Source organism: Chenopodium album, chromosome 5, assembly GCF_948465745.1.
Source record: "Chenopodium album chromosome 5, dcCheAlbu1.1, whole genome shotgun sequence".
Classification (NCBI taxonomy): Eukaryota; Viridiplantae; Streptophyta; class Magnoliopsida; order Caryophyllales; family Amaranthaceae; genus Chenopodium; species Chenopodium album.
Window position 1 is genome coordinate 78,603,640 of NC_137838.1, and position 24,817 is coordinate 78,628,456.

A 24,817-nucleotide genomic window follows, 5' to 3' on the forward strand; every position below is an offset into this window, starting at 1 on the left:
TATTATGATAGTTACATATACCAAATTTCTCAAAGAAGATTTTAGCAAAAGGGAAGGATTTTTTTGGAGTGGAAAAACTATAGCAGGAATTGACACGTGTCATTTCATGTGTCCGTTTTATTATTATGTTATTGATTGATTAAAATGCAGTTAAACTTTATCAAATTATTAAATCAGATTAGACCATATCTCCTTTTTTCAGCTGGAGAGAACAAAATCCTGAATCACCAACTGATATATGTGGTTGGCCATAAGGGTGAAACATATACGGTTTAAAATCAAACTGAACCATAAACCAAATCGAATGTAATTTTATAAATTAGCAACTTTAGCGCACACTTAAGGTCAAGATTTGGTCAAATTTGATAATCAAATTAAACCAAACTAGAGTGAGTAGATTAAATAAGCAAAAATAAGATGAATTAAACATGTCTTAAATACATTCATATCATACCGTGTTAAATACGTGCGTGGTTATTGGTGGTATTATTTCAAAATTTCAACTTTATGAGTTTCTTCTTTTTCTCATTGCTTGACAAAACTCACAAAGCACACATTTCAAACATGTGGTGAAGGTTGATTCCCCGACAAAGTTATCAAATCCCATTCTTTGACAAAGTGCACCTAAAACTAAACCTAACCACTTACCGTAAAATATAAGCTGTCCCCTGTTTTTTTTTTTTTTTTTTTTTTTTGGTAAAGGAAAAAAAACAAACAAACAAATACTCCGTAGAAATAAAAGCATAGACTTTCCTAGATTCTGGTACTTATCTTGCAAGTCTTGTCCACTTCAAATTATCATAATACCCTCCTTTTATTATGGAATTAATTCAAACCTCTCGAATTCTCTTTTGTTTTGGGTTTTAATTGCATTCCATGTGATTTTATTAATTTACGAAAATGATGTTGCATCTTAATTCACCAAACATAACATTGATCAATATATAATTTTGTCGTATATTTCTAAAAAAGTGTATTAGAGGTTTATTTATAAATCTAAGAGCTGTAGTCATATATACACACTGCAAAATGATATACTCCCACTATTTTTTTATATGCATTTGTTTGGTCGGTATATTTTCCGATACGCGTCTTTGACCATTAATATCTTTAATTGTGTATTAGTAAAAATTGTAACAAAATTATATTATGAAACTAGACATTATGACAAATCTAATGATATATTATATAATAACATTTATTTATTTTTTATAAGTGAAACAATTAAGTCAACCATGGGGTGTGAATAGTGCAATTGTCAAAGTGATGCATTTAAAATAGAACGGAGGGAGTGCATAGTAGCTTAGTTGGTTAAAACTGGTGGTAATCATGATCGAATATACTTTTAAACATTTACTATGGACATACACTTTTATTTGAATTAAAAGAATTTCTTGTACAAGTATATAAACTCTACCTACTATTGAGCACATAGCAAATAAAATGAAAATATTTCTAACTTTTTTTGAAGCAAAAAGTCATTCTAACTTGATTAATGTAAAGTGGTGAAAAATAAGAATCAAGATATTTAGAAACTGAATATCACCTCCAATAAAAGAATAACTTTTATATACATTCGGTGTACAATAATTTGCTGTACATTGGTGGTCACTTTTATCAAATTTAGGGTCACTTTTACAATTATTTGGGTAACTTTTATCAATAAAGCATAAATACTTAGTAACTTTGATTTATATCAGGATAACTTTTATTCATATTAGGGTAATTTTCGCTCATTTTAGGGTAATTTTATAAAGGATGTACAATATTTTATTGTACATTTGATTTATTTAAAAGTTTGTCCCAATAAAAATAGGTTATTGCTCATAAATGCTTATTTGTAGCCTTATCATTAGGGGTGAACATGGTCTGGTTTGGTGCGGTTTGAATCTAAACCAAACCAAACCGCAAAATACGGTTTGGTCAATTTTCCAAACCAAACCAAACCATATTAGTATTGAAACCAAACCAAACCAAACAATAATAATGCGGTTTGGTGCGGTTTGGTTTGCGGTTTATGATGAGACGCCATTTTTTCCTAAAAGTTGTCTAATATTAATAAATTTATAATAAAGTTTAAATAATTAGGCCAAAGGGATTAATTTATACTACAAAGTTTTAATCAAAATAACAACCAACTAATCAAGTGCTAAGTGCTAACACAATAACACATACTAGTATTAAAAATTATACATAATATATAATAACTATTTGAGAATGAGTATAGAGTATATTAGTATACTGACTGTATAGTCTTCTAATAATTTTTCATTTTTTTAATTTATTTTTTTAATAATATATAATAACTATTTTAAATGCGGTTTACTGGTTTACGGTTTGGTTTGGTTTATAATTTTTGAAAAACCAAACCAAATCGCAAACCGTACTTCCCAAAAAATTGGAACCAAACCGTAAACCAAACCAAACCGCTAAAGTGCGATTTGGTCTGGTTTGGTTATGGTCCATACCAAACTGTGTACAATCCTACTTATCATTAACTTCATCGGTTTTTTTTTTTAATTGTCGCTTTTGCCTATGCATAACTTCAATCATTTTTATTTTTAATTATCAATAAATAAAAATTATAAAAAGTTGATATTTTGAAATTATATATAGTGACGAATTTAATAAGATCCCACATGACAATATTTTTCATTACCTATAAAGTACAAAATACGGTTAAATGAGAATAAGTGAATAGTGCTAAGGTCAAAACGTACTACTCAATTTAAAAAACTGTATCATACAATAATTTATCCTATACCAAAAAAATAAATTTAAAACCGGATATTGCCAAAAAAAAAAAAAAAAAAAAAAAAAATCGGGATATATTTGGCAACATCAAAATCTGAGAAAAGTATTCTCAACAATTAAGGATTCTTCTTCTCTTTTCTTTTCTTTTCTTTCGTCAGAATGCGAGAGATTTTCCGCGTAAATTGATCTGCAAATCCGCCATTGTTGCGCCATTATTTTCTCTCTCCTCCTTCACCACTCTTCTCTTCACTCCTCTTAATTAACCCTTTTCCATTTTTAGAGAGAGAAACTAACGAACCCCTAGCATTTCAAGCGCTCCAAGAGTGAGAAATTCGACTGAAAATGGAGATGTTACTGTTGCAGAACGATCAACAGCAGTTTCAGCAGCAGAATTTGCAATCACAACACCATAATTCGCAGCAATTACAGCAGAATTCGCAGAATTTACAGCATTTACAGCAGTTTCAGCGACAATTGCAGGTTTCTAGGGTTCCGTTTTCGCTCGATCGTAATGATTCTTTTGTTTTTCATTCTGAGCATCAGCCGCAGCAGCAGCTGCAGTTGCCGTTGTCTTCGACGTCGACGGTTAAGTCTTCGCAGTCGCAAACTTTGGATCCTCGACAAGGTGTGTTGATTTTTGCGATTAATCTCGACAATAATTTCTATAATTTTGCATTATTTCCGGTAATTCATTTGTTAATTTTAGTATTGGATAAGTTGAATTGTTGAGTTTCGATTTTTTGCCAGTTGCTAGGGTTTGTGAAGTGATCAGTTATCCTAGGATGTTAATTTGAAAACTTCTGATTAAAAAAACAATATTCTTTGAACTTCTAAGTCAATTAATTTAAAATTTTTCGATTAAAAAACAATATTCTTTGAGCTTCTAAGCCGATTATTTTTCTGGCAGTGTTTTTGTTTTTGTTTTTTCCAACGAATGATGAGTATTTGCGGAAAACTTTATGTTTTATAGTCATACTGAAAATTGCATAAAATTTTAGAGGATTCTGGTAGTTTGTAGCGAATTTTGTATGTCTTATCTGGATGATTCTTAAGAAGCTATCGACTTAGTAAAAGATGGAGGATACTATGAACTGGATGATTCTTAAGCAGCTATCGACAGGGTAATTCTGTGTTGGTTAATACTCCGATTATTGATGGCCATAGTATGTGTTTTTTGTGGAGGATACTATGGACTAGATATATGCTCGGAATTGTTTACATCTGCGCCTCTTGAATTATATAGTTTGTGGTAAATGTGCTCCGATTTTTTGTTCTCTGCTGCAATGATGCATATCTAGACTTTAGCAAAACGTAATTCTTGCAGTTATTGGGACAGGGCACTGATGATGGTATCAGTTATGTGCTCCTTTAAAGAGAAACCTTTTGTTGTATTTCTACAATGTTAATTGTAATTGGCAAAAGATTAGAAAAGGGACAATTGAGCGTCCTTCCATATAATTTTTTTGTACATTATGTATTAGTTTTCACTGTAAAGTGTATCAACATTAATATGAAAAGAGGAGATGGTAGAAATTGCTTGTTAAATTTCCTGAACTCGGGGCCAAAAACTTATCTTTGGTATTATGACTATTATCATGTACTTTTCTGTCTTAATTGCTGTACTTCTGGGGTATATTTGTACTTGTACTTGTTAATTTGGGGTCTTTTTGTTCAGCTAATGTACATCTTATTGGTTGATTATGATTGCAATATACAAGTAGTATGTTATATTCCATGTGCATAGCAAGTTGTTGTAAAATAATGTTTCTCTCTCATTTTTGTAGTTGATGACAATCTTTTGCTGACTCTTGCCCATCAAAAGTACAAATCTGGGAACTACAAGCAAGCACTTGATTTTAGCAATAATTTGTTCGAGAGAAACCCTCGCCGTACAGATAATCTTTTGCTATTGGGTGCTATTTATTATCAGGTCTTATGTTGATTTTTTTGGTGGAATATGATTCATTTTGCTTGACATTTTGTTTTGTTTGGATACTTGTAATCTATTAGCTCACTGTTTGTTCCTGTACTTGTTTTAGCTGCATGATTTCGATACATGCATTGCAAAAAATGAAGAAGCTCTTCGAATTGATCCTCATTTTGCAGAGTGTTATGGTAACATGGCAAATGCATGGAAGGTACTTTGCAGACCTTCTAGTTTATTTGAATATGTTGGCTCTATAATCAGACTTGCATTGTTTCATGAAAAGTTCAGAAAAATGTTTAAACTAAGCTGGTGATAAGTCCTTTTGATCTCTTCTCTACCTGTTTGCAGGAGAAAGGAAATATTGATGTAGCTATCCGCTATTACTTGATTGCAATTGAGGTAACTCTATGAGCCTGAATATGTCAATACTCAATAGTGTTTACTGATTTTGATTTATGTCACTTTTTGGCTGCCAACTACTTTTGTATACTGTTTTATTTTATTCATCTGCTGTTTTCTTGTAATGGTTTGCAAACCTGCAAATGCTGTGCTCACATCCTTGTCTTATTAGTGTTTTATTGTATTTTGTATGTCACAGCTTCGACCCAATTTTGCTGATGCATGGTCCAATTTAGCCAATGCTTATATGCGGAAAGGACGGGTTACGGAAGCCTCGCAATGCTGCCGACAGGCCCTTGCATTGAATCCTAATCTGGTAATTATTTGGAATTTTGGATCATGTCCATGAATTTATGTGGACTGGATTGCTAGTGGCTTGTTATTGACAGTTTGTCTGTTTTTGAAGGTTGATGCTCGTTGTACGCTGGGTAATTTGATGAAAGCCCAAGGCCTGGTCCAGGAGGTGAGAAAAGTAGCTGAATCGCTGAGTCTTGACTTGTGTCTTACATTTCTCACGTGTGAATAAACAGCTCACTATGTCAAAGAGTGTCTCCTTTTATTTCTGTGGATATGGTATCTCTTGCAATAGTCTTTTTGGTAAAATTGATACGTTTCACTATCTAAATTCTATAGTCTCATACCATAGGTTAAACTCATTCACGTTTTTTTTTTTTATTAATTTTTTATTTTTTGCTGGAGGGGGTTGTTGGGGGGGGGGGGGGTTTGGGGTGGAGGAATGGCTGTTGGTACATTTTGTATGGCTTTACACTTCTACCATCCTTTTTGTCAATTATTGTGCTTCCCAAAATCTTCTTTCCACATTTCAGACTTGTTTAAATTTATCTTCTCTGCAGGCTTACAATTGTTATGTTGAGGCTCTTCGTGTCCAGCCTAAACTTCCTGTTGCTTGGTCCAATCTTGCTGGGCTTTTTACGGAGACAGGAGATTACAATAATGCTGTTCAGTGCTACAAGGTACTTAGATGGTTTTTGTTCATTTTATGTGAAGAAAGTCAATATATATCTAAATTATACAGTTCCTTGTATTGTTTACTACATAAGTTTTTTTTATGACCTTTCTTCTTCATATGTATACCAGGAAGCTATCAAACACAAGCCAACATGTGTAGATGCCTATCTTAATTTAGGAAATGTTTACAAGGTAAGCTGTTCAAGGATATACGCTGTAGTTTTTTGGAGTAGTTGCACTGCTTTCCCAGAAGAAAAAAAAAGAAAGAAATAATGTTCAAGCCATCCATCTAATACCGCATCTGTCCTTGTTACAGACTCTGGGAATGCCCCAAGAAGCTATGTTATGTTACCAACATTCACTGCAGATCCGACCAGACTATGCTATAGCTTATGGTGAGAATAACTATGTTTTACAGATGCGCTTTAAGTTGTAGATGTGACCAAACTGACCATATTGTGATGCAGTTATTATAGCACTAAAACATCTGAATGTGTTTTATATTGCACTTTATTGTTTTATCCGGCTGCTAGTCTGATACTATATGCTTTTACATCTCCTTGTTTCTCTTTCCATCTTAAAAATACTATTAGTGCTACTACATGCTTTTGCTTCTCCACGCTTCGCTTTCCATCTCTTTGACAACCTTTCTAATTAGTCTGTGTTTCTTTTGCTTCTATCTATTTTGCTATTGTGTTCTTGTTGAACTTATGTCTAGTTTTTAAAGCAGCCTCTGCTAACGTTTGGTTAGGCAAATAATCTTTTAATGTTTGATGCTTAAGAGTAGAGTCGACAAATTCAGCTTATGTTAGATAGGCCTTTTGTGGTAGTTGAATACAAATGGTGTCGGGTTCTTCTTGATTTTACCAACGTTAGAATTCATTCTCAAGCCATGGTTGGTGTTGCTGTTTAAAGTTTTATCACATTATAAGTTGTTACTTGATTTTGGCAAGTGTGTGGTTGATTAATTTGGAAGAAAAATCTTCACTGATTCTGATGTTATCCTATTGTGGCTCAACTGATCTGTCAAAGATAATTGTTTTTTTTTTACTAAACCTGGTGCTACTTTCTGGTGGACTATAAAGTTTTTTTCAGGGGGATGCCTTTTCGTCCTACTCATCCTTTGCCTGCTACTGCCAATGTAATATTGTATTTCTGTGTAGTCTTGTTGCTCGTTCCTGAACCTGGTGTCACAATTGTTTTTCATTGTTGCTGTGTTACTTTTTTTTGGTTGTGTTATGTGCTTCTTCTTGAATTCCATATTTGTGTGAGTTATCAATATAAATGCCTATGACATTCTTTCATGTGTTAAGTCCTTAAGAACTTGCTTTATAATGTTTCATTACTTTCTGCTCACTAATTTGATCTTCCCAGGCAATCTTGGTAGTATATATTATGAGCAAGGACAGATGGATATGGCAATTGCTCACTTTGAACGAGCCATTGCTCGTGATCCTGGATTCTTGGAAGCTTACAATAATTTGGTTGGGTTTTATGCTCTGTTCTTTCTCGTAGTTTTTTCTTAATTGTTTGCTTGCAGTTTGCTTTGCAACTCCTCAAGTGTCTAATCTTCTTTTCATTGTGATGATCAAGGGTAATGCACTGAAAGATGCTGGCCGAGTTGAGGATGCTGTTCAGTACTATCGGGTATGTGCTAATTACGTGTCCTGTACCTATTGCCTTATGTTTTTCTGTTCTGTTAACGTCTTAACTAATGCATTGATTACTGTTTGCAGCAATGTCTCTCACTGCAGCCTAGCCATCCACAAGCGCTGACTAATCTTGGTAACATCTATTTGGAGTGGTAAGTTGCTTAAGCTTCCATCTTAGCTACTCGCCTCTCGTGTTGCATTATGGAATTGTTGCTTTAGTTTCTATGAAGTTGATTTCACTGTCTAATATCTAGTTCTTAACACTTAAATATTGGGGATATTACAGGAATTTAATTGGTACTGCTGCTCAGTATTATAAGGCTACCCTTAGCGTTACCACAGGATTATCTGCCCCATACAATAACCTTGCAATAATTTATAAGCAGCAGGTATTGTTGTCATTCTGCTTTCTTAAAGGTTTTTCTTTTTATTTCATGGTGAAATTGTTTGATGCTTAGAGGACATATGTATTTTGTTTTTGGTTGTTAAACTATATTTCATATCTGCTTATTTTTGCACCAGGGTAATTATGCGGACGCTCTGACTTGCTACACCGAAGTTCTTCGGATTGATCCAATGGCAGCTGATGCGCTCCTCAACAGGGGAAATACATATAAGGAAATTGGAAGAGTTAATGAAGCTATCCAGGATTATACAAGTGCTATTGAAGTTCGCCCTAGTTTGGCTGAGGCTCATGCAAATTTGGCTTCAGCTTATAAAGACAGGTTAAGCATTGTGTTATTTCATCTGCTAGGGACTTTTCTTTTTGGTTGTTTGTTTGTTTTTTTTTTAAAAATTATTTTTTTAAATTTTTTTGTTTTGTTTTGCTCATGTTTGTAAACGAGGGTTTTTTTTTTTTTTTTTTTTTTTTCTATCCACAGTGGCCATGTGGAAGCAGCTATAAAAAGCTATAAGCATGCGTTGTTGTTACGTCCTGACTTCCCAGAGGCAACATGTAATCTCCTTCATACATTACAGGTAAGCTGCAGACACATGGTTTTTCCATAAGTAGGCAATTTGGGTTCCTTTATTTTACAAATCTATACAAAGTCTGCTAGCTTACTGTAATTGTATATTATTGAATTTAGACTTAGATTCCAAGGCTCATTGTAATTTGTATTGTTAGTCTTGGACTCTTGGCTTAGAGTCTGAGGCCTTTCGTGTCATGTATGAGAAATGGTCTTCATTATATGTAATTGCATGTTCTCCATATTCAACTCATCTCTGAAAGGGCATGCCTGTGACTACATTTTTTTTTACTTGAAACTACGCTGTTCAATTTGCTTGAATTGCTTCTAACTTTATTTTGTTAACTGCTTATTTGTGCAGTGTGTATGTGACTGGGAGGGATTAGATAACAGGCTCATTGAAGTTGAGCGCATACTAAGGCGGCAAATTCAGGTTTTTAATCTTCTATGCATTGCCCTTTGCCCTCTGGATATACCTTAGTGGAGCTCTTTATTCTCCATTCATGTCTCTCTAGACTTGAATTTCTATGTGTTAAATGGTTTTTTTTAATCTGCTTGTCAGATGTCTGTTGTTCCAAGTGTGCAACCCTTTCATGCCTTTGCTTACCCTCTGGATCCATTGCTCGCACTTGAAATTAGGTGAGTAGCACTTTTGTGGAGATGCTGATGTATTAGTATCCATAGAATTAAATCATTGTTGGTGTTCTAACCTTCTTTTTCCCTTTCGTTTGTTTACTGCAGTCGTAAATACGCAGAGCATTGTTCTCTTGTTGCTGCTCGATATTCACTTCCTTCCTTCAGTTATCCTGCTCTGATGCCTGTAAAGACTGATGAAGGGAGCAGGCGGTTGAGGGTTGGGTATGTTTAAACCCCTTCAACATACTATTAATCTACTTTTAAATTCACTTCTTGTCTGACAGATTATGGTGTGGATTGCAGATATGTCAGTAGTGATTTTGGTAATCATCCCTTGTCACATCTTATGGGTTCTGTCTTTGGTATGCACAACAGAGAAAATGTCGAGGTATACTTTATTTGAGTTGTTGTATTTCATGTCATGTATAAGGATACAATCTTTGCTGTGATTGAAAGTTTGTTGCTATGCTGGCAGGTCTTCTGTTATGCCTTGAGTCCAAGTGACGGTTCTGAGTGGAGGCTGCGCACACAGTCAGAAGCTGAGCACTTTGTTGATGTCTCATCTTTGTCATCTGATGCGATTGCTAAATTAATTAATGCGGACAATATTCAGATCCTTGTTAACCTTAATGGGTACACGAAGGTATGATGCTTTGTTGAATTTGATGCTTATGGATAATGGATTGCTATAGGTTTACTAATTTGTGTGGCTAAAGATAATCTGTTCAGTACTTTTTATGGTTGCTTATATAGGTTGGAACCTTTTTTGTTCTTTCTAGTCCTCCTCAATTTGTTCAGTAGTTTATTGTCTTCTGTCTTGACATTTCACTAGGACTTTATTTTTTTTTTCTTCCCCTTTCGCTTCACTGCTGCTTATAATTAGGTGCAATATTTGGAAGTTACTGAGTGATCAGTTAAAATTTGGATGTGGTCTTTTGTTAATGGCAGTGGTAGCAGAAATTCACTAAGTCACATGGCTCATGGGGTGATTCCTTTGAGGGGGGGACTTGAGGCACTTTTGCTGCTTGGGCTGTTGGGTCTACTCCTGGGCTTTTTTATTTTATTTTTATTTATTTCTATTTTTTACTTTGAAGTTACTTTGATTACAAATAATGAATGTGTGTTAATCGCTTTGGCTTTAATTTGGTTGATTCTTAATTTTAGGTTCCCTTGGCCTATATAATTTCACTTGCATTTTCAGTGCATAAGTTAGGAATGTTATTATGCTTTATACAAGTGGCTCCATCATTAGAGCAAGAGAAATGACCTAGATTCATTTGGGCAGGAATCCTTTTGCATTCCTAGGTGCACATATTTGCTTTAACACTTTATTCTTCAGCTTTGTTATTGGCTATATCTGCTTCATGTCTTCTTAACTCTGGTCATTGCCAAAATTGAAGTAGGATTAATTATTAACGTGTTTTCATATCCCATACTGCATTTAAATGGTTTTTACTTTTCTCTATATAGAAATAAAGATTGAAAAGAAATTATGTTAAGAAATTGCTTTTAAATGTGTGTTCGTAATAGCAACTGGGAATGTGAGCTTTCGTATTGTTGGAACTTTGAAGTCACTTTTGAGTTGTGTTGTCATGTTTATCCCATACCAAAATATCTGTTATTAACTTGCTTTATAACTTTGCAGGGTGCAAGGAATGAAATATTTGCTATGCAACCTGCTCCTGTACAGGTTTCATACATGGGATTCCCTGGAACCATGGGTGCTTCTTACATACAATATCTGGTGACAGATGAGGTGCGAAGTGAAGTTCTTATCTTTCAATGACTGTTTGAACTAAAATCTTTAATCATAACCAATAAATTTTTGCTGCAGTTTGTTTCTCCTAGTCATTTGTCACACCTTTACTCGGAGAAGCTAGTTCATGTTCCCAATTGCTACTTTGTTAATGATTATAAACAGGTGTTCTTTTTGACTTATACTTGTTGCTTCCACTTATTTGCCTTATGGGATTTTTATTAATGTGGTGATAATTTGGTTTCAGAAAAATCGTGACGTATTGGATCCCAGCACCAAACCTAAACGGTCAGATTATGGGCTGCCTGAGGATAAGTTCATCTTTGGATGCTTTAATCAGCTGTACAAGATAGATCGTGACATTTTTGACACTTGGTATATTATGGGTTCTAGTTTGGAGCTTGCGAGTGCACGCTTTTAATTCTCTTGTGCTTTTCAGTGACTGTGACAGTACTTCATGTTCATGATAAGCCAAACTGACATTAAATCAATCTTGTTTCTCCCCCTTCTGCTCAGGTGCAATATTCTTAAGCGTGTTCCAAACAGTGCTCTCTGGCTTCTGAGGTTTCCAGCTGCAGGCGAGACTAGGCTTCGTGCATGTAAGCTCTTGTTTTCTAAAATTTGCCGATTGCCTGATTGTAATTTTCATGTGATTGTTGTAATGATATCTTGAATTGTAACGTCTTCAGATGCTGCTGCAAGGGGTGTGCAACCGGACCAAATAATATTTACTGATGTTGCCATGAAGGGAGAACATATTAGACGCAGTTCTTTGGCAGATCTCTGTCTTGACACGTAAGCACTTGGACTTGGACCTTTTATGCCTAAATTATGTTTGTATCTGTCTGCTAGTTACCTTTTTATTGATTGTTTGGCTTCTGTTGAGGTAGGCCATTATGCAATGGGCACACAACTGGCACAGATGTTCTCTGGGCTGGTTTGCCAATGTTGACGCTTCCCTTGGAGAAGATGGCTAGCAGGGTTGCTGGTTCACTGTGTTTGGCGACTGGTGTTGGAGACGAGATGGTGGTTTACAGGTAGCAATATAGCCAGCTGCGTGCTTGGTACTCCATGGTTTTTTTTCATCCACCAAATGTGTTTCCTCTTTGTCCAATCTGGATCGAGTGGCTTTGGATTGTGTTCAGTATGGATAACTGGTCTGATCTCATGCATTGTGTATGTTGAAGTTGCGTAGTATGTAAGGTTTAAGTTAGAGCATTATCGTGTAGGTGGTTATGATGCATATGATTTTCCTGGATCCTCTTGTGGTTATGCCCTTATAATCACCCGGCTGGTTTATTAATTCACGTGGGTTGTATTGTCAAAATGTATGATGCACCTCTGTTGAATCACACTTCTGTATTGGAGGATAGATTTTAGGCAGTGTAATACTTGAAGTCGAATCCACCGTAGCTCCTTATAGTTGCATTTTTTGTGTACGGAGCACATAGTTTATGTGTGCATTGCCCACTTTTTTGTTGTTTGCTTGTGTTTTGCTGGTCATTGTCATGCTTTCATGTGGTATTTTGTGTGTGCATGAAAAATGCACCATCACTGATTCCTTTTTTTGTTTGTTGATTGTTGTATATGAAAGCCTGAGAGAATATGAAGAAAAGGCGGTGTCTTTGGCATTAAATAGACCAAAGCTTCAGGATCTTACCAATAGATTGAAGGCTGCTCGCTTGACTTGTCCTCTCTTTGACACTGCTCGCTGGGTGAGTACATGTCTGTCTTCTTTAATTGATCTGTTACCCTTAGCTCTTGCTAATTAATAAACGAACCTAATATTGTTGCATTGTTTATTGCTAATATTTTAAAGGGGATGGGGAACTGGACAAAGCCATTTAAATGACAGGATTGGTTAAAGAGCTAGTTATGCATGTTAGTTACTTAACTGAAAAATCATTGTACAGATATCATTCAGGAGATGATATGATGGCAGTTATTTTTCAATCCCCTAATTATCCCAAGGGCTAATCATATTATACGATATATGCTGAATTTAAATTCAATTTTTACTACTTGCCTATATATATTGTGTATGGGAAGGCCTTTCTATGCTTTTTCTGTATTTATATTTACTTATCATCTACCTTGGTCTTAACCATGCATTTTTGTTACTTCTCTTTCTAGATATCACCTATGCATTAATATCTCACGAGGTGTACAGTACACCTTTTTAGAAGTTGTAGTGAGCCTTTTCATCAAGAATGAATCTTTCTTTTGAATGATTACTCTCCATGAATTCTCTTCATAGGTCATATGATGAACCCACAATATCTCTTACGAATGAAATATTTGACTATATTTTCCGAAAAGCATTTCCAAGTTTAGGTTTCAATTCAAACCACGATGAGCTATTTTAAGTTTGGCACGCTTCTTTTAGCCTGCTATAAAGAGGCACAGATGTGCATATGATGAAGTTGATGGCTTTCTCATTTGCTTTAGTTGCTATATTTCTGTTGTAAATTTTGCAGCTGCTTGCTGATTCTGACCTCATATTGAATGCAGGTGAGAAACCTTGAGCGAGCCTACTTCAAGATGTGGAATTTATATTGTGCTGGCCAGCATCCTCAGCCATTCAAAGTGACTGAGAATGATTTAGAATGCCCTTATGACAGATAGTATGAATTGCAATGCAAGATAACAACACAATGCAAGATAACAACATTGTAGATATCCTGAAGAGCCTAAGTTAAGGTAGAATGATTTGTTATGGAGATTATATTGTGTTATAGGTATTTAAGTGCTGGAGCTGTCAGGCCTTGAAACTCAGGTAATTGTTGCTTTGCACTTACGGGATGATTGGAGAAGGGGGAAAAGATCTGCTTAATTTTTTATTTTTGGAGTGCATTGCTCCTCTCCATCTCTATTTTTCCACTGATATTTCTTTCTTTGGTCTTTCCTCTCGAGGAACAATAATGGTGTTGTTGTGACATTCAACGAAGAATAACGCTGATGTTGATTCAACAAGGTGGTCCATGCTGACATATATTATTGAACGGCTAATTCATCATTCAGGTAGAATAGGGTGTCAATAAGAAATTAGTTAACATATGCTAATCTTATAGCTGTATGTGATGCTCTCACTGAGATTCGTGGTGATCACCCTTGAAGCTGCAAGTAACCAATGATGAACTCTTGAACTTAATATTTTCGTGATGGGTGACCGTCGTGCAGCTGCTGTACGTGGTTGGGTTTAGATGCTGCACATGATGGAAGTTATGATGTAGTAGGGGGAAGGAGAAGAAGGTTTCTGGATGTTGGAAATTTAGGGGTGTGGTTGGGTGGCTATGATAATATTGACCTAGGAAGGCGATAAAATAAGTCTCTGGAAATAGGAAGCTGGGTTTATTTTTCGGTAGTCCTAGTGTCTGAATGTGTGAGGGTGGTAGACTGGTAGTTAGAGGCAGAAAGCTTTAGCATTCCGAATGATGTCAACTATGTCGAAGCTGCGCAAAAGGAAGGCAGGTAGTAATCTTATCCATACTAATACTAATTTGTCACAGGTAAACGGATTTTCTAAACTCAAAAGACGAGATAATATAAACAATAAACTAAACTATACATCAAGATTTGAGGGAGGGGGGAGAGAGGGGGGGGGGGGGGGGGGGGGGGGGGGGAACTCTTTCTAAGGCAATAAAGTGGCAAGAGGTGAAGATTTGCACTTGAAAGGGGAGGTTCTCACAAATTCATTCTTTGAGTATTTACAAACAAGTACTTCGTGTTTGTTACTCGACTGAAATCTTACTCGGACTTGTGACATTATGGTTAAAGAGTAGCCACCATTCTTTAACTTTCGTCAAGAGACTAACTTGGAACAACTCAAATTTACTTGCCAAACTTATCAGTGAGCAGAACTTGACATTCGTTTGAAATTTGGTTTACAGAAAAGTTTGAAGATATTTTTTTAATTTAAAAAATTTGGGGTTAATAATGATTTTATATCGCGATTAACCGATTATATATTTATTAATCGTATTCAGCCAAAATCCAGTACAACAAGCTTAATATAGAAGTACCGAAAAACATCAAATGGAAAATTAGGGATAATCCGGAAAATTCAAAGTCATTATTTATTATTGATGAAAGGATGAACAACTTGTTATTGTTAATCACAGAAGTCAGAAAAGCAAATTATCACTAATTAGCATCATCTTTAACCAAGAACAAAAATATTATACTCTCAGCACTTGAGCAGCTTCCTACATTTGTTCAGTCGGAACATCTGAAAATTTGGGCCTTGGAGATGGGCCAAAGTTGAGCAATTTTTTGGACTCCTCAACCCAAGGCTTAACCACCACCACCGCATCAAAAGTCCTACTAACACCGCCTTGCACGGCTTCAACCTTAAGGTAGTATTTAATCCCGGAAACCACCTGCCTTTGCGCCTCCACCACCTCCACAAAATCCAATGACTGGTTCGATACGCTTTGAAGCGGGCTCGGCTGCTTGCTTAAGATCCCCTTGTTGTACTCCTCTACTGAAAACTTGCCTAGTTCTTGAACTTCCTTGTTAGTTTTTACGTCTTTTACTTGTGTTCTTGCTCCTACCATTCTTCCTCTATGTACTGCATTCACCTTTGTAGTGAAGATGAAGAGTAGTAGTAGAAGAAGAGATACAATAGTTTGTTTATGCATTTTTAGATTTGTATATTTTTTTTTGAAGGGATATGAATTTGATGAACAAGTGTAAGAAATGGGAGAAAGTGTCAAAAACATTAGAAGTGTAGAAGGGTATAAATAGGTAGGAGAAATTACGAGAAAAAAAAGGTGAGAATTTCGAGACGTATAATACGAAAGAGTAGGAGATAGGAAGAAAGAGAAGGTGGAAGCATGAACGGTGTGCCGCGTTTGATAATACATGCAAAAAAACAGACATCTATTAGAAAAAACAGCAGTGTGAGTATGAGTGGAATTTTGGACTGTAAGGCTAAAGCGGTGGGGGGATAAACTCCAATTTTGGCGTTACGTGATTTAAATTCAACTCGATAAAATTGGAATGATACAGAGAAGATTACTCCAATAACACTTATTTAAAAGTGGAATGTAGAGATCGGGATTTGGGATGGTTAAAATAGTCTTCCTAATATAAAATTACTTGATCAAGTTGGGACGGTTAAAATAGTCTTCCTAATATAAAATTACTTGATCAATAAGTTATAGTGTTATACCATGACTTACAAATAATTGGGACATGTTTTTATTTAGCCAATATGAGCTGATTGATCACTATAATTAGCTAATTGGATTGTTTGGCGGTAATCGAATTTAAAGAGCTTATTTTACAATAAATTAGTAAAAATCAATTCAAATTAGATTTATATTTAGCTTTTCACCAAATACGACTTTAGTCATTGGTAATATAATACGGAGTATTAGTCAAATACAAGTATTGTTACGCAATACAAGCCTCTAATAACAGAAAAATTAGAGGAGTGAGGGGATGGAGGGATGGTTAGTCCCTCCATCTCCCCCCCATGTGATGGGGGTTCGACTCCTCACAAGCCCCATTCCTGTGATAGGATGGGGCCCCTTCCCCGTAGTTTACCGGTCAAAAAAAAAAAAAAAAAAATAACAGAAAAATTAAACTACTAAGCTAGTAACCTTTTTTGTCGTGGAGTTGAGATGAACCATGCATTTTTGTTTGGACCTAAATGCTAGCGTGGCGGCCATGCATAGCAAAACGTGCGCTCTCTCACGTGATTGGTGTGAGAGGTGGCGTTTGTAATTGAATCAATCAATCATTTTCTTAGTTTTGGTTTCTTGTATATTGTACGGTTACGAGTACCATGCTCATCCCATGCCCTATTCCCCGCTTCAAAGTTGCTCAACAGCCTTATCATTCATCCCTCGGGTGTTTAATTAGGAGTTTTTTGATAAATTAAAACACATAGAGTTGTTTGACGATTTCAAAAAATAATATAGGGTGGGTGATTGGTTAAGAGTTTCTTTTGTTTCAAAAAGCGCTTAACCAAACACCCCAATATAAGAAGCAGAGAAGAGCTTTTAAAAATGCTTTTAGCATTTAAAAATTGTCGACTTTGTATCCCATATTTCATTGATGAAATGAATGGAAGAACAAAGAGCACACAAGTATTGACAAACAACAAATCGAGCTAATGGGGGAGGTAAAAAAGACAACAAAGTAAAAACCCATTGCCCTTTAATTTCTTACCGTTGTTAACTCCAAACAATAAGGGATAGTAATTAATTAATCAATTAATTAATTCAGTTTCAAAACAAAATGTTACTTGACTATTTATAATCATCAAATGTAAAAGGTATTTCAAGGAAACGAAAGAACAATTCACTTGACTATTATTGAACAATTCCTTGAGCCTCTTTTCATGAGCTTCAACGTGTTGTCAAGTAACATCTTAGCTTCTATTGTCACTGGACGTAATGGATGAGTTTCTCCAAAACAAATGAGTTTCTCCAAAACAAATGAGTTTCTCAAAAAATATTTAACCACTTCCATTTCCCATTGTGTACAAAAATAGTCGTATATTGTGATTCTTTTGAGTTGAACCCTTAAACAAGATGGTATTTCTTCACTTTTACTCAGCTCCATGCCTCACATTCCTCCAGGAATACCTCCCTATATCTCTCTTCTAGTACGTCGTTGTCCATCGTGATTCCCTACAGAGATGATCGGAGATTGATATAGTCAGTATATATCATTTTCCGAATAATAATAGTAGTAATACTATCTATGTTAATTTATAATTGCAATAAAATTGAATTGTGTAAGTCTCACGGATAAAACCCTTTGTTACTACTAAAAATTAACGGAGATAGTAATTAATAATAATCCAATTACAGTTAGTGTTTTGTATATGAATGGATACTTGAATAGTGAAAGTCAAGTTGTAGCGATTAAATAATTGAGAGAGGAGTAAAGGTAAATGACATTGACCTCCATAAAAGTGAGTGTTTCCAGAAAAGGTGCACGGTGTAGGAGCTCTATCAATACGCTATTCCAATTATAATAACCCTCACAACAAAGCTGCAAATGCTTGAGGTTACCAAACATAAGGCAGCTTAAGATTTATTATTGTACCACAAGCTATCGATGCCTACAAACAAAAGAGCAATATAATACCGTCATTGATCAAATTAAAAACTAGTGTATCTGCAACTTTGAAATCTTTACGAAATATCTCACAAATAATACCTTAAAGTTACATATAGAAGATAGAAATTAACAGAGATAATAAAAAGGTAATTTAAACTTGTTAAAGGATGGATCAAAGATAAAACTAAGCATTGTATATGTAGTCCTTGACATGAGATACAAACTTTGGACATTAGACAACCAGCTGAAAATACCGAATATAGAACCATCAAGATAAAGTTCTACAACATCGACTTTAGCATTGACTAGATTGTTCATTTTGGTGATGGAGTAGATGAACACCGTAGAGTCCACATACGTTACATGCTCGAGATTAGGAACATCAAGCTCAAACTCTCTCCTTGGGAGCCTTTTAGTCGTAAAACTCGTAAGATCAATCCACGTATTACCAAGAAAATTGATAACTAATCTACGAAGAAATTGGGTACATTAAGCACTTTTCCTAGCCTTAGACTGTGTGCATTAGTTACATGACTTACATCACCTTCAGGAACATAAGAGCAATCCACCATAAATAATTGAGGAGAGTTAACTACGACTCCGCAATCTTTTTGCACCTCTATGTTTCTAGAGATCTCGTGTCATTCCTTCATATCTTACCTTATAAAGTTAAAAGTGGTCTCAATGATCTCGCGTCTTACCATCTATCCACATCATTTTGGCGGCGTTTTAAGGTGGGTCAACATCAGAAATTAAGTTTAACTAAATTTATTAGTCACATAAAAATCTTTAATACTAGTAGTAACTAGTAAGGAAATTGTAATCCTCCAAGGTCAAAACTAGCAGCCAATTTTAAGACTTTAAGTCTTGAATAATTGATTGAAATTTGTAAAGGTCAAAACTTGCAGCCAATTTATAGCAGCCAATTTATAGCAGCCAATTTTGTAATAAACTCTGTTTAACAAATTTAATGCACCCAAAAAAGCTGAACATCGAATGGTTTTGCTCACATTATCTCCACCAACTTAGATCCTGTGCAAAACTTCAATCTCTCTCCTCTGGCCAAAAACTCCATACCCAGATCACCAAACTTGGTCTACATCATTATGGCCCAATACCCAACTCCCTTGTTGAAATGTATGGCAAATGTGGTGTTATTGATCATGCCCTCAAAGTGTTCGACGAAATGCCTCAAAGAGATCTTGTATCCTGGGCTTCAATTCTTACTGCTTTTAATCATGCTGGTTTTCCCCATAAAACTCTTTCTTTGTTCCTTAGAATGTGGGAGCTTGATAAGTTACTGCCTGATCATTTTGTGATTGCTAGTCTTGTTAGGTCCTGTGCTAGCTTGGTTGATGTTAGGCTTGGTAAACAAGTGCATGCTCATTTTGTTCTGTCACCCTTTTATGAGGATGATGTTGTTAAGTCGTCGCTTGTTGATTTATACTCAAAATGTGGGTTCCTTGACTATGCTAGGATGGTTTTCGATTCGATTAAGGTGAAAAATACGATTTCTTGGACGGCTTTGGTCTCGGGTTATGCTCGAATTGGACGGAAAACTGATGCTGTGGAGCTTTTCAGGAGGATGCCTGACAAGAATTTGTTGTCTTGGAGTGCTTTGATATCTGGGTTGGTGCATAGTGGTCATGGGAATGATGCTAGTAGTATCTATAGGAATATGAGAAGAGAGGTTGATCATGGTGCTGACCCATATATTCTTTCAAGTGTTATTGCAGCATCTGCTAATATGGCAGCACTACAGCTAGGGAAGCAATTACACTGCTTGGTTATATTGCTCGGGTTTGAACGTAATTTGTTCATCTCCAATTCACTCATTGATATGTATGCCAAATGCAGTGATCTTTTAGCAGCAAAAGGCATTTTTTCATGTATGTCCAAAAGAGATGTTGTGTCTTGGACTTCTATCATAGTTGGGATGGCTCAACACGGCCAAGCAAAGGAAGCATTGGCTCTGTACGATGAGATGGTCATTGATGGTGTAAAACCAAATGAAGTAACATTTCTAGGGTTGATTTATGCATGTAGTCATGTAGGTTTAGTCAACAAAGGTCGGCATTTCTTTGATACAATGGTTCAAGATTATGGGATGAGGCCCTCTTTGCATCATTACACATGCCTATTGGATGTTCTTAGCCGTTCCGGTCACCTTGATGAGGCCGAGAAACTCCTAAAGACAATGCCATATCATCCTGATGAAGCTGCTTGGGCTGCTCTGTTAAGTGCTTGCAGGAAACACAAAAATACAGAGGTTGCTGTAAGGGTTGCTGATCATTTACTGTGCTTGGGGCCTGAAGACCCTTCTTCTTATATTTTGCTTTCTAATACATATGCTTCTGCTTCTATGTGGAATAATGTGTCTAAAGTTCGCAAATTGATGTCTACAATGGATTTGAAGAGAGAGCCTGGTTATAGCTGTGTTGAACTTGCAAAGGAGAGTCAAGTGTTTTATGCAGGGCATACATCTCATCCTATGCAGGAAAAACTTATTGGTTTGCTTGAGGAGTTGGATATGGAGATGAGAAAAAGAGGTTATGTTCCAGATACTAGTTATGTTTTACATGAACTGGAGCAGCATGAGAAGGAGAGACATTTGTTGTGGCATAGTGAAAGGTGGGCTGTTGCATATGGCTTGCTTAAATCTGCTCCTGGTACCACCATACGCATAGTGAAAAATTTACGAACTTGTGGGGATTGTCACACGGTTTTAAAATTCATAAGCAGCATCGTAAAGAGGGAGATCATTGTTCGAGATATCAACAGGTTTCATCATTTTAAGGATGGTAGCTGTTCTTGTGGTGATTTTTGGTAGGCACTTACAAGCTGAGTATCTGTATACAGGATGTAATCTACCTCTTCATTTCTCAGGAGTCTTATAAAGGTTTATAGCACCCTTTTCTTAAAATGTTCATATTTATGGTACTCTAAACACACATACACACCATTACACTGTCCTTTGAAGTCTTAAATATGGCCTGATGATCCCCGAATTGTGTTTTTGTTTTGTCCTCAAAATCTTAACTATTGCCTGATGATACCTAAATTCTGTTATTTGTTAACTTTATATTGATCTCTGATTCAAGAACCCCCAATATCAATTTTCATGAAACTCTTATAAGAGTTTTAACACTGAAGCATCTTCTAACGAAAAAGTTGTGCTCCTTTTCCATCCCTTAGAAGGTTATCAGTTTACATAAAGAACACATTTGTCCTAAGTCAGCAATACATCATTACTCTAGTACTTTAGAAAAATTGTGTTCTTCTTAGGAGTTAGGATGGCAACTATGTATTCCTTTAGAATATATGATCAATATTGTCTGCTTGTAACATATGATAAAATGCATCTGTTATTTTGTTTGTGTTGGGATCTTTGTTAAAAGGAGATGAAGTTAATAATCTGTGTCTCTATCTTTAAATCAATTATTCAACAAACAGAATCAAAAGTGATGTAGTTCCCTTAACTATGTGCTACAAGTCTTATTTAATTCCGTTATCAGTTTACCAATATGAAGTCCCATTCTCTTAGAGGTGCATCCTGTTTATTTAGAATGAGAACATAACTGGTTGGCTGTTTCCAATGGTTAGTTTGATGTATCCATGTTAGTTATCATAAAGAGAAATATAGCAAGGTGACTCTTCACTTAGTTATCTTTTTTTTTTTTCCTCATCTGCCTTTATTTCCTTTTTTTTTTAATTTTATTTTTTTTTAATTTTATTTATTTTTTATTTTAAAAAAAATAAAAAAATTCTGAGCCTAGAAGGACGCTATTGAAGATGCCCTGGCCATTTTCCAACCCGTCATCTTGGTTCTTGAGGATGTTGCTCGGAGTGAAGCGGAGATTGAAAGAGCTTTGAAGGTAACTCATTTACTCATCACTTAATTATTGCATGTTTTGATGTTTAGGATTTATGAGATCATATTTGGGAAAGACTTAGATATGTTATTGTAGATTAGGGATAAGGTTACTATATTTAATAATCAATACTGTTAGTTTATAATATTTTTCTCATAGATAATATTTCTCATGAATAAAGAAAAGTAATGTACGGAGATGTCTAGAAGGACATTATTGGAGGCATGAAATCTTTTACTCTGTAATCTATAATTTTCACACCTTTTTAAAAAAATAAATTTAATTCTAATTTGTTCTGCGAATTATTTGGGCTTCTTGGTCTTGGGTAACAATTTGTATGAATTTTATGTTAAATAGTGTCAGATAATTAATTTATTTCCTGAGGATGGGAAATTATGGGGTTTTATTGGGGTGAATGGAAGACTGGAGTAGTTTATCTAGATACTTATATATATATTTGGTGATATATAATAAGACACTTCTGAAAGCTTGAACTATAGTTGCCTGCTTTAATGATTATTAGGGAAAGAATCATGAATTTTAGTTAATTTATACCTCTTTGAGGGTTGATCGATTGATAGAGAAGTCACTAGAGAGAACAAAGGGTTTAACTGTGGAAAAATAAACCATTTGCAAGTCGTTTTGTAGGGTTCAGCTACTTTGTTATACAATATTTGCATAGGGCTTGTGGCTCTGATGTCAAAGAGTTAATGTTATCCGTAATTTCGCTTTGATGTTTGGTCATTGTAGAAAGCTTTGATGATCAGCCATTATAGTAAGCCTTTCTTGAGTGGTCATCCCAAATGTGGGACTGTGGGAGGTGGAGGTGGCTTGAAGAAGATAGTGAGACTTGCTTATGAGTCATGAGCACATACTCTGTCTCCTTTCTTGCTTCCTTGCACATAGCTCCTCAATTGAAACTTGGAGGCTAAGCAAGTTATTTGAATTAGCAGTTGAGGGTTCAACTGAATTATGATTTCTGACAGAGATCAGAAGTGGTGTTCTAGCCACCAATTCACTGGACCTTTGTTAGGTGTTGTGAGTTGTGACAAGGGCATATCGCGAAAAACACCTTAATGCTATCAGAGCTCAGTTGGGAATTGTCTTGGGCAGGAAATTGTGGTGACATCCAGTGCATTAGTAGAGTTTGACATAGAGAAAGAAAGTGACATAAGCAGATTGGTTGTATAGATAAATGGGGTGATGAAAGAAAAGATTTATTTAGAGAAATATTGCCTTTATTTCACTAATTTTGTGAACGAAAATATTCCCTCTGTTTTCCCAATTTCGACAATTCTCCATTTCTCACTAATGAGTTTAACAAGAAATAAGAGCCATCTACAGTGAATGAAGGAGACTCCAACTTCCAATCAAACTCCAAAGCCCCGGATGCTGCTGAATTTAGCTTTTATGCACTTGTTTTTGAAACAGGCAAGCGAGGGAGAGAGGGGTGCGGCAAGAAAAGAGAAGGTGTGAATTAAGGTGTAGAGTATGTTAATTGTCAGCCAAATAGTGGGTAGAGAGGCTTGTAATCACTCACTTTTGTACCGGATCTGTGTGGGAACAGATAAATACAATCTCTAAGAAATAAATCGTAAATGGTCATATTTTGATTTGTTTGCCTTTTGCAGTCCTGATGCCTGATGGCTGATTTCTTGACATCTACCATCTCATCATGTATTTAGTATCAGTGTGAGAACAGATATATAAAAGCAGCAAGAAGTGAACCTTTTCTTGTAGTTTTTAGGTTGTGCTCAGCAAGAAAGGAGAATGATGTCCGCGTTCAGATCTTATTTTACCAATTTTCTATTATCAGACAAAAGGAGATTTTGTGCATTACAAGCAGAGTGTCTGTCTGCAGGACTTAATCTACCTCTTCATTGCTCAGAAACTCCATTAAGGAGTCTTGTAAAGGTTTATAGCACCCTTTCTTAAACCTTCATATTTATGGTATACACACCATTACGCCGTCCTCTGAAGTCTTAACTATGGCCTAATGATCCCCAAATTGTGTTTTTGTTGCGTCCTCCAAAATCTAAACTACCACCTATTCACCTGTTGATCCCTAAATTCTGTTATTTTTCAACTTGTAATGATATCTGATTCAAGAACTCCCAATATCAATTTTCATGAAGCTCTTATAAGAGCTATAACACTGAAACATTTTCTGGCAAAAAAGTTGTGCTCCTTTTCCATCCCTTAAAAGCCTATCAGATTACAGAATGAACACATACTTGGCCTTCTCTGCATGATCTCCTTTATACTAAGTAGCCTTATCAGAGTGTTCAATAACGTTCAGCATTTATCTTTGCGCGGCGTGTGGACAGAGGTTTGTTAACATTTCTTTTTATATACTCGCAATGTTTCTTTTTTATTGTCATATGTGGGAAAAAAAAAACATGTACTATGCATTTTACTTTGTATTATGTAATGTGAGATTGACTGATCTGATTGCACCTTTGGTTGAAGGAGTTAAGCTTTGGTGGTGTAGAGGATAAACTGCCAGTGTTTGACAAATTGAAACATCTAGAGCTGGGTTTTTCTGAGTTTAACACTTGGAATAAAGTGCTGGTGCCGTTTCTAAATCGTTCGCCGGTCTTAGCAACACTTGTTTTTCCTAATGTTAGTACTCTATCTCTGTGGTATCTTGACACGGATCATAAATAAAATTCAAACAATGGTTGATTTTGATTGGCATCTAATCTACTTTGCAGGGATTGATTTGTTGCAGTAATGGTAAAGACAGATTTTGCGATTTAAAGAAGACCCTCAAGGAAGAAGAATTTTTTGAAAAAACTCTAGCAGTG

The 24,817-nt window shown here is 35.6% G+C and overlaps 2 protein-coding genes and 1 pseudogene across 2 annotated transcripts; 2 read left to right on the plus strand and 1 right to left on the minus strand.

Moving 5' to 3' along the window:
- Window positions 1-2,901: 2,901 nt before the first annotated feature.
- Window positions 2,902-13,955, plus strand: LOC145632425 (putative UDP-N-acetylglucosamine--peptide N-acetylglucosaminyltransferase SEC). Its single transcript, XM_081684803.1, has 28 exons — window positions 2,902-3,379; window positions 4,539-4,684; window positions 4,794-4,892; window positions 5,030-5,080; window positions 5,280-5,396; window positions 5,487-5,543; window positions 5,935-6,054; window positions 6,179-6,241; window positions 6,366-6,444; window positions 7,424-7,533; window positions 7,643-7,696; window positions 7,786-7,853; window positions 7,988-8,090; window positions 8,224-8,426; window positions 8,583-8,679; window positions 9,031-9,102; window positions 9,232-9,308; window positions 9,411-9,527; window positions 9,609-9,693; window positions 9,781-9,948; window positions 10,951-11,061; window positions 11,140-11,226; window positions 11,309-11,436; window positions 11,578-11,660; window positions 11,751-11,856; window positions 11,952-12,098; window positions 12,656-12,776; window positions 13,573-13,955. The coding sequence occupies exons 1-28, from the start codon at window positions 3,097-3,099 to the stop codon at window positions 13,684-13,686; spliced, it is 3,066 nt and encodes a 1,021-aa protein (XP_081540929.1). The 5' UTR covers window positions 2,902-3,096; the 3' UTR covers window positions 13,687-13,955.
- A 1,311-nt stretch (window positions 13,956-15,266) lies between these two features.
- LOC145633249 (cysteine proteinase inhibitor B pseudogene) lies at window positions 15,267-15,701 on the minus strand (annotated as a pseudogene).
- Window positions 15,702-19,062: 3,361 nt separating this feature from the next.
- LOC145631223 (pentatricopeptide repeat-containing protein At4g14050, mitochondrial-like) lies at window positions 19,063-21,958 on the plus strand. Its single transcript, XM_081683314.1, has one exon. The coding sequence runs from the start codon at window positions 19,109-19,111 to the stop codon at window positions 20,966-20,968; it is 1,860 nt and encodes a 619-aa protein (XP_081539440.1). The 5' UTR covers window positions 19,063-19,108; the 3' UTR covers window positions 20,969-21,958.
- The last annotated feature ends 2,859 nt before the right edge of the window (window positions 21,959-24,817 follow it).

Excerpts from the sequence above, each read along its gene's own strand:
- LOC145632425 (XM_081684803.1), top strand. The coding sequence starts at position 3,097 with ATGGAGATGTTACTGTTGCAGAACGATCAACAGCAGTTTCAGCAGCAG. Across the intron at positions 6,242-6,365 it reads ATTTAGGAAATGTTTACAAG|ACTCTGGGAATGCCCCAAGA; the intron begins GTAAGCTGTTCA and ends TCCTTGTTACAG. Across the intron at positions 11,437-11,577 it reads CGTGACATTTTTGACACTTG|GTGCAATATTCTTAAGCGTG; the intron begins GTATATTATGGG and ends CCTTCTGCTCAG.
- LOC145631223 (XM_081683314.1), top strand. The coding sequence starts at position 19,109 with ATGCACCCAAAAAAGCTGAACATCGAATGGTTTTGCTCACATTATCTC.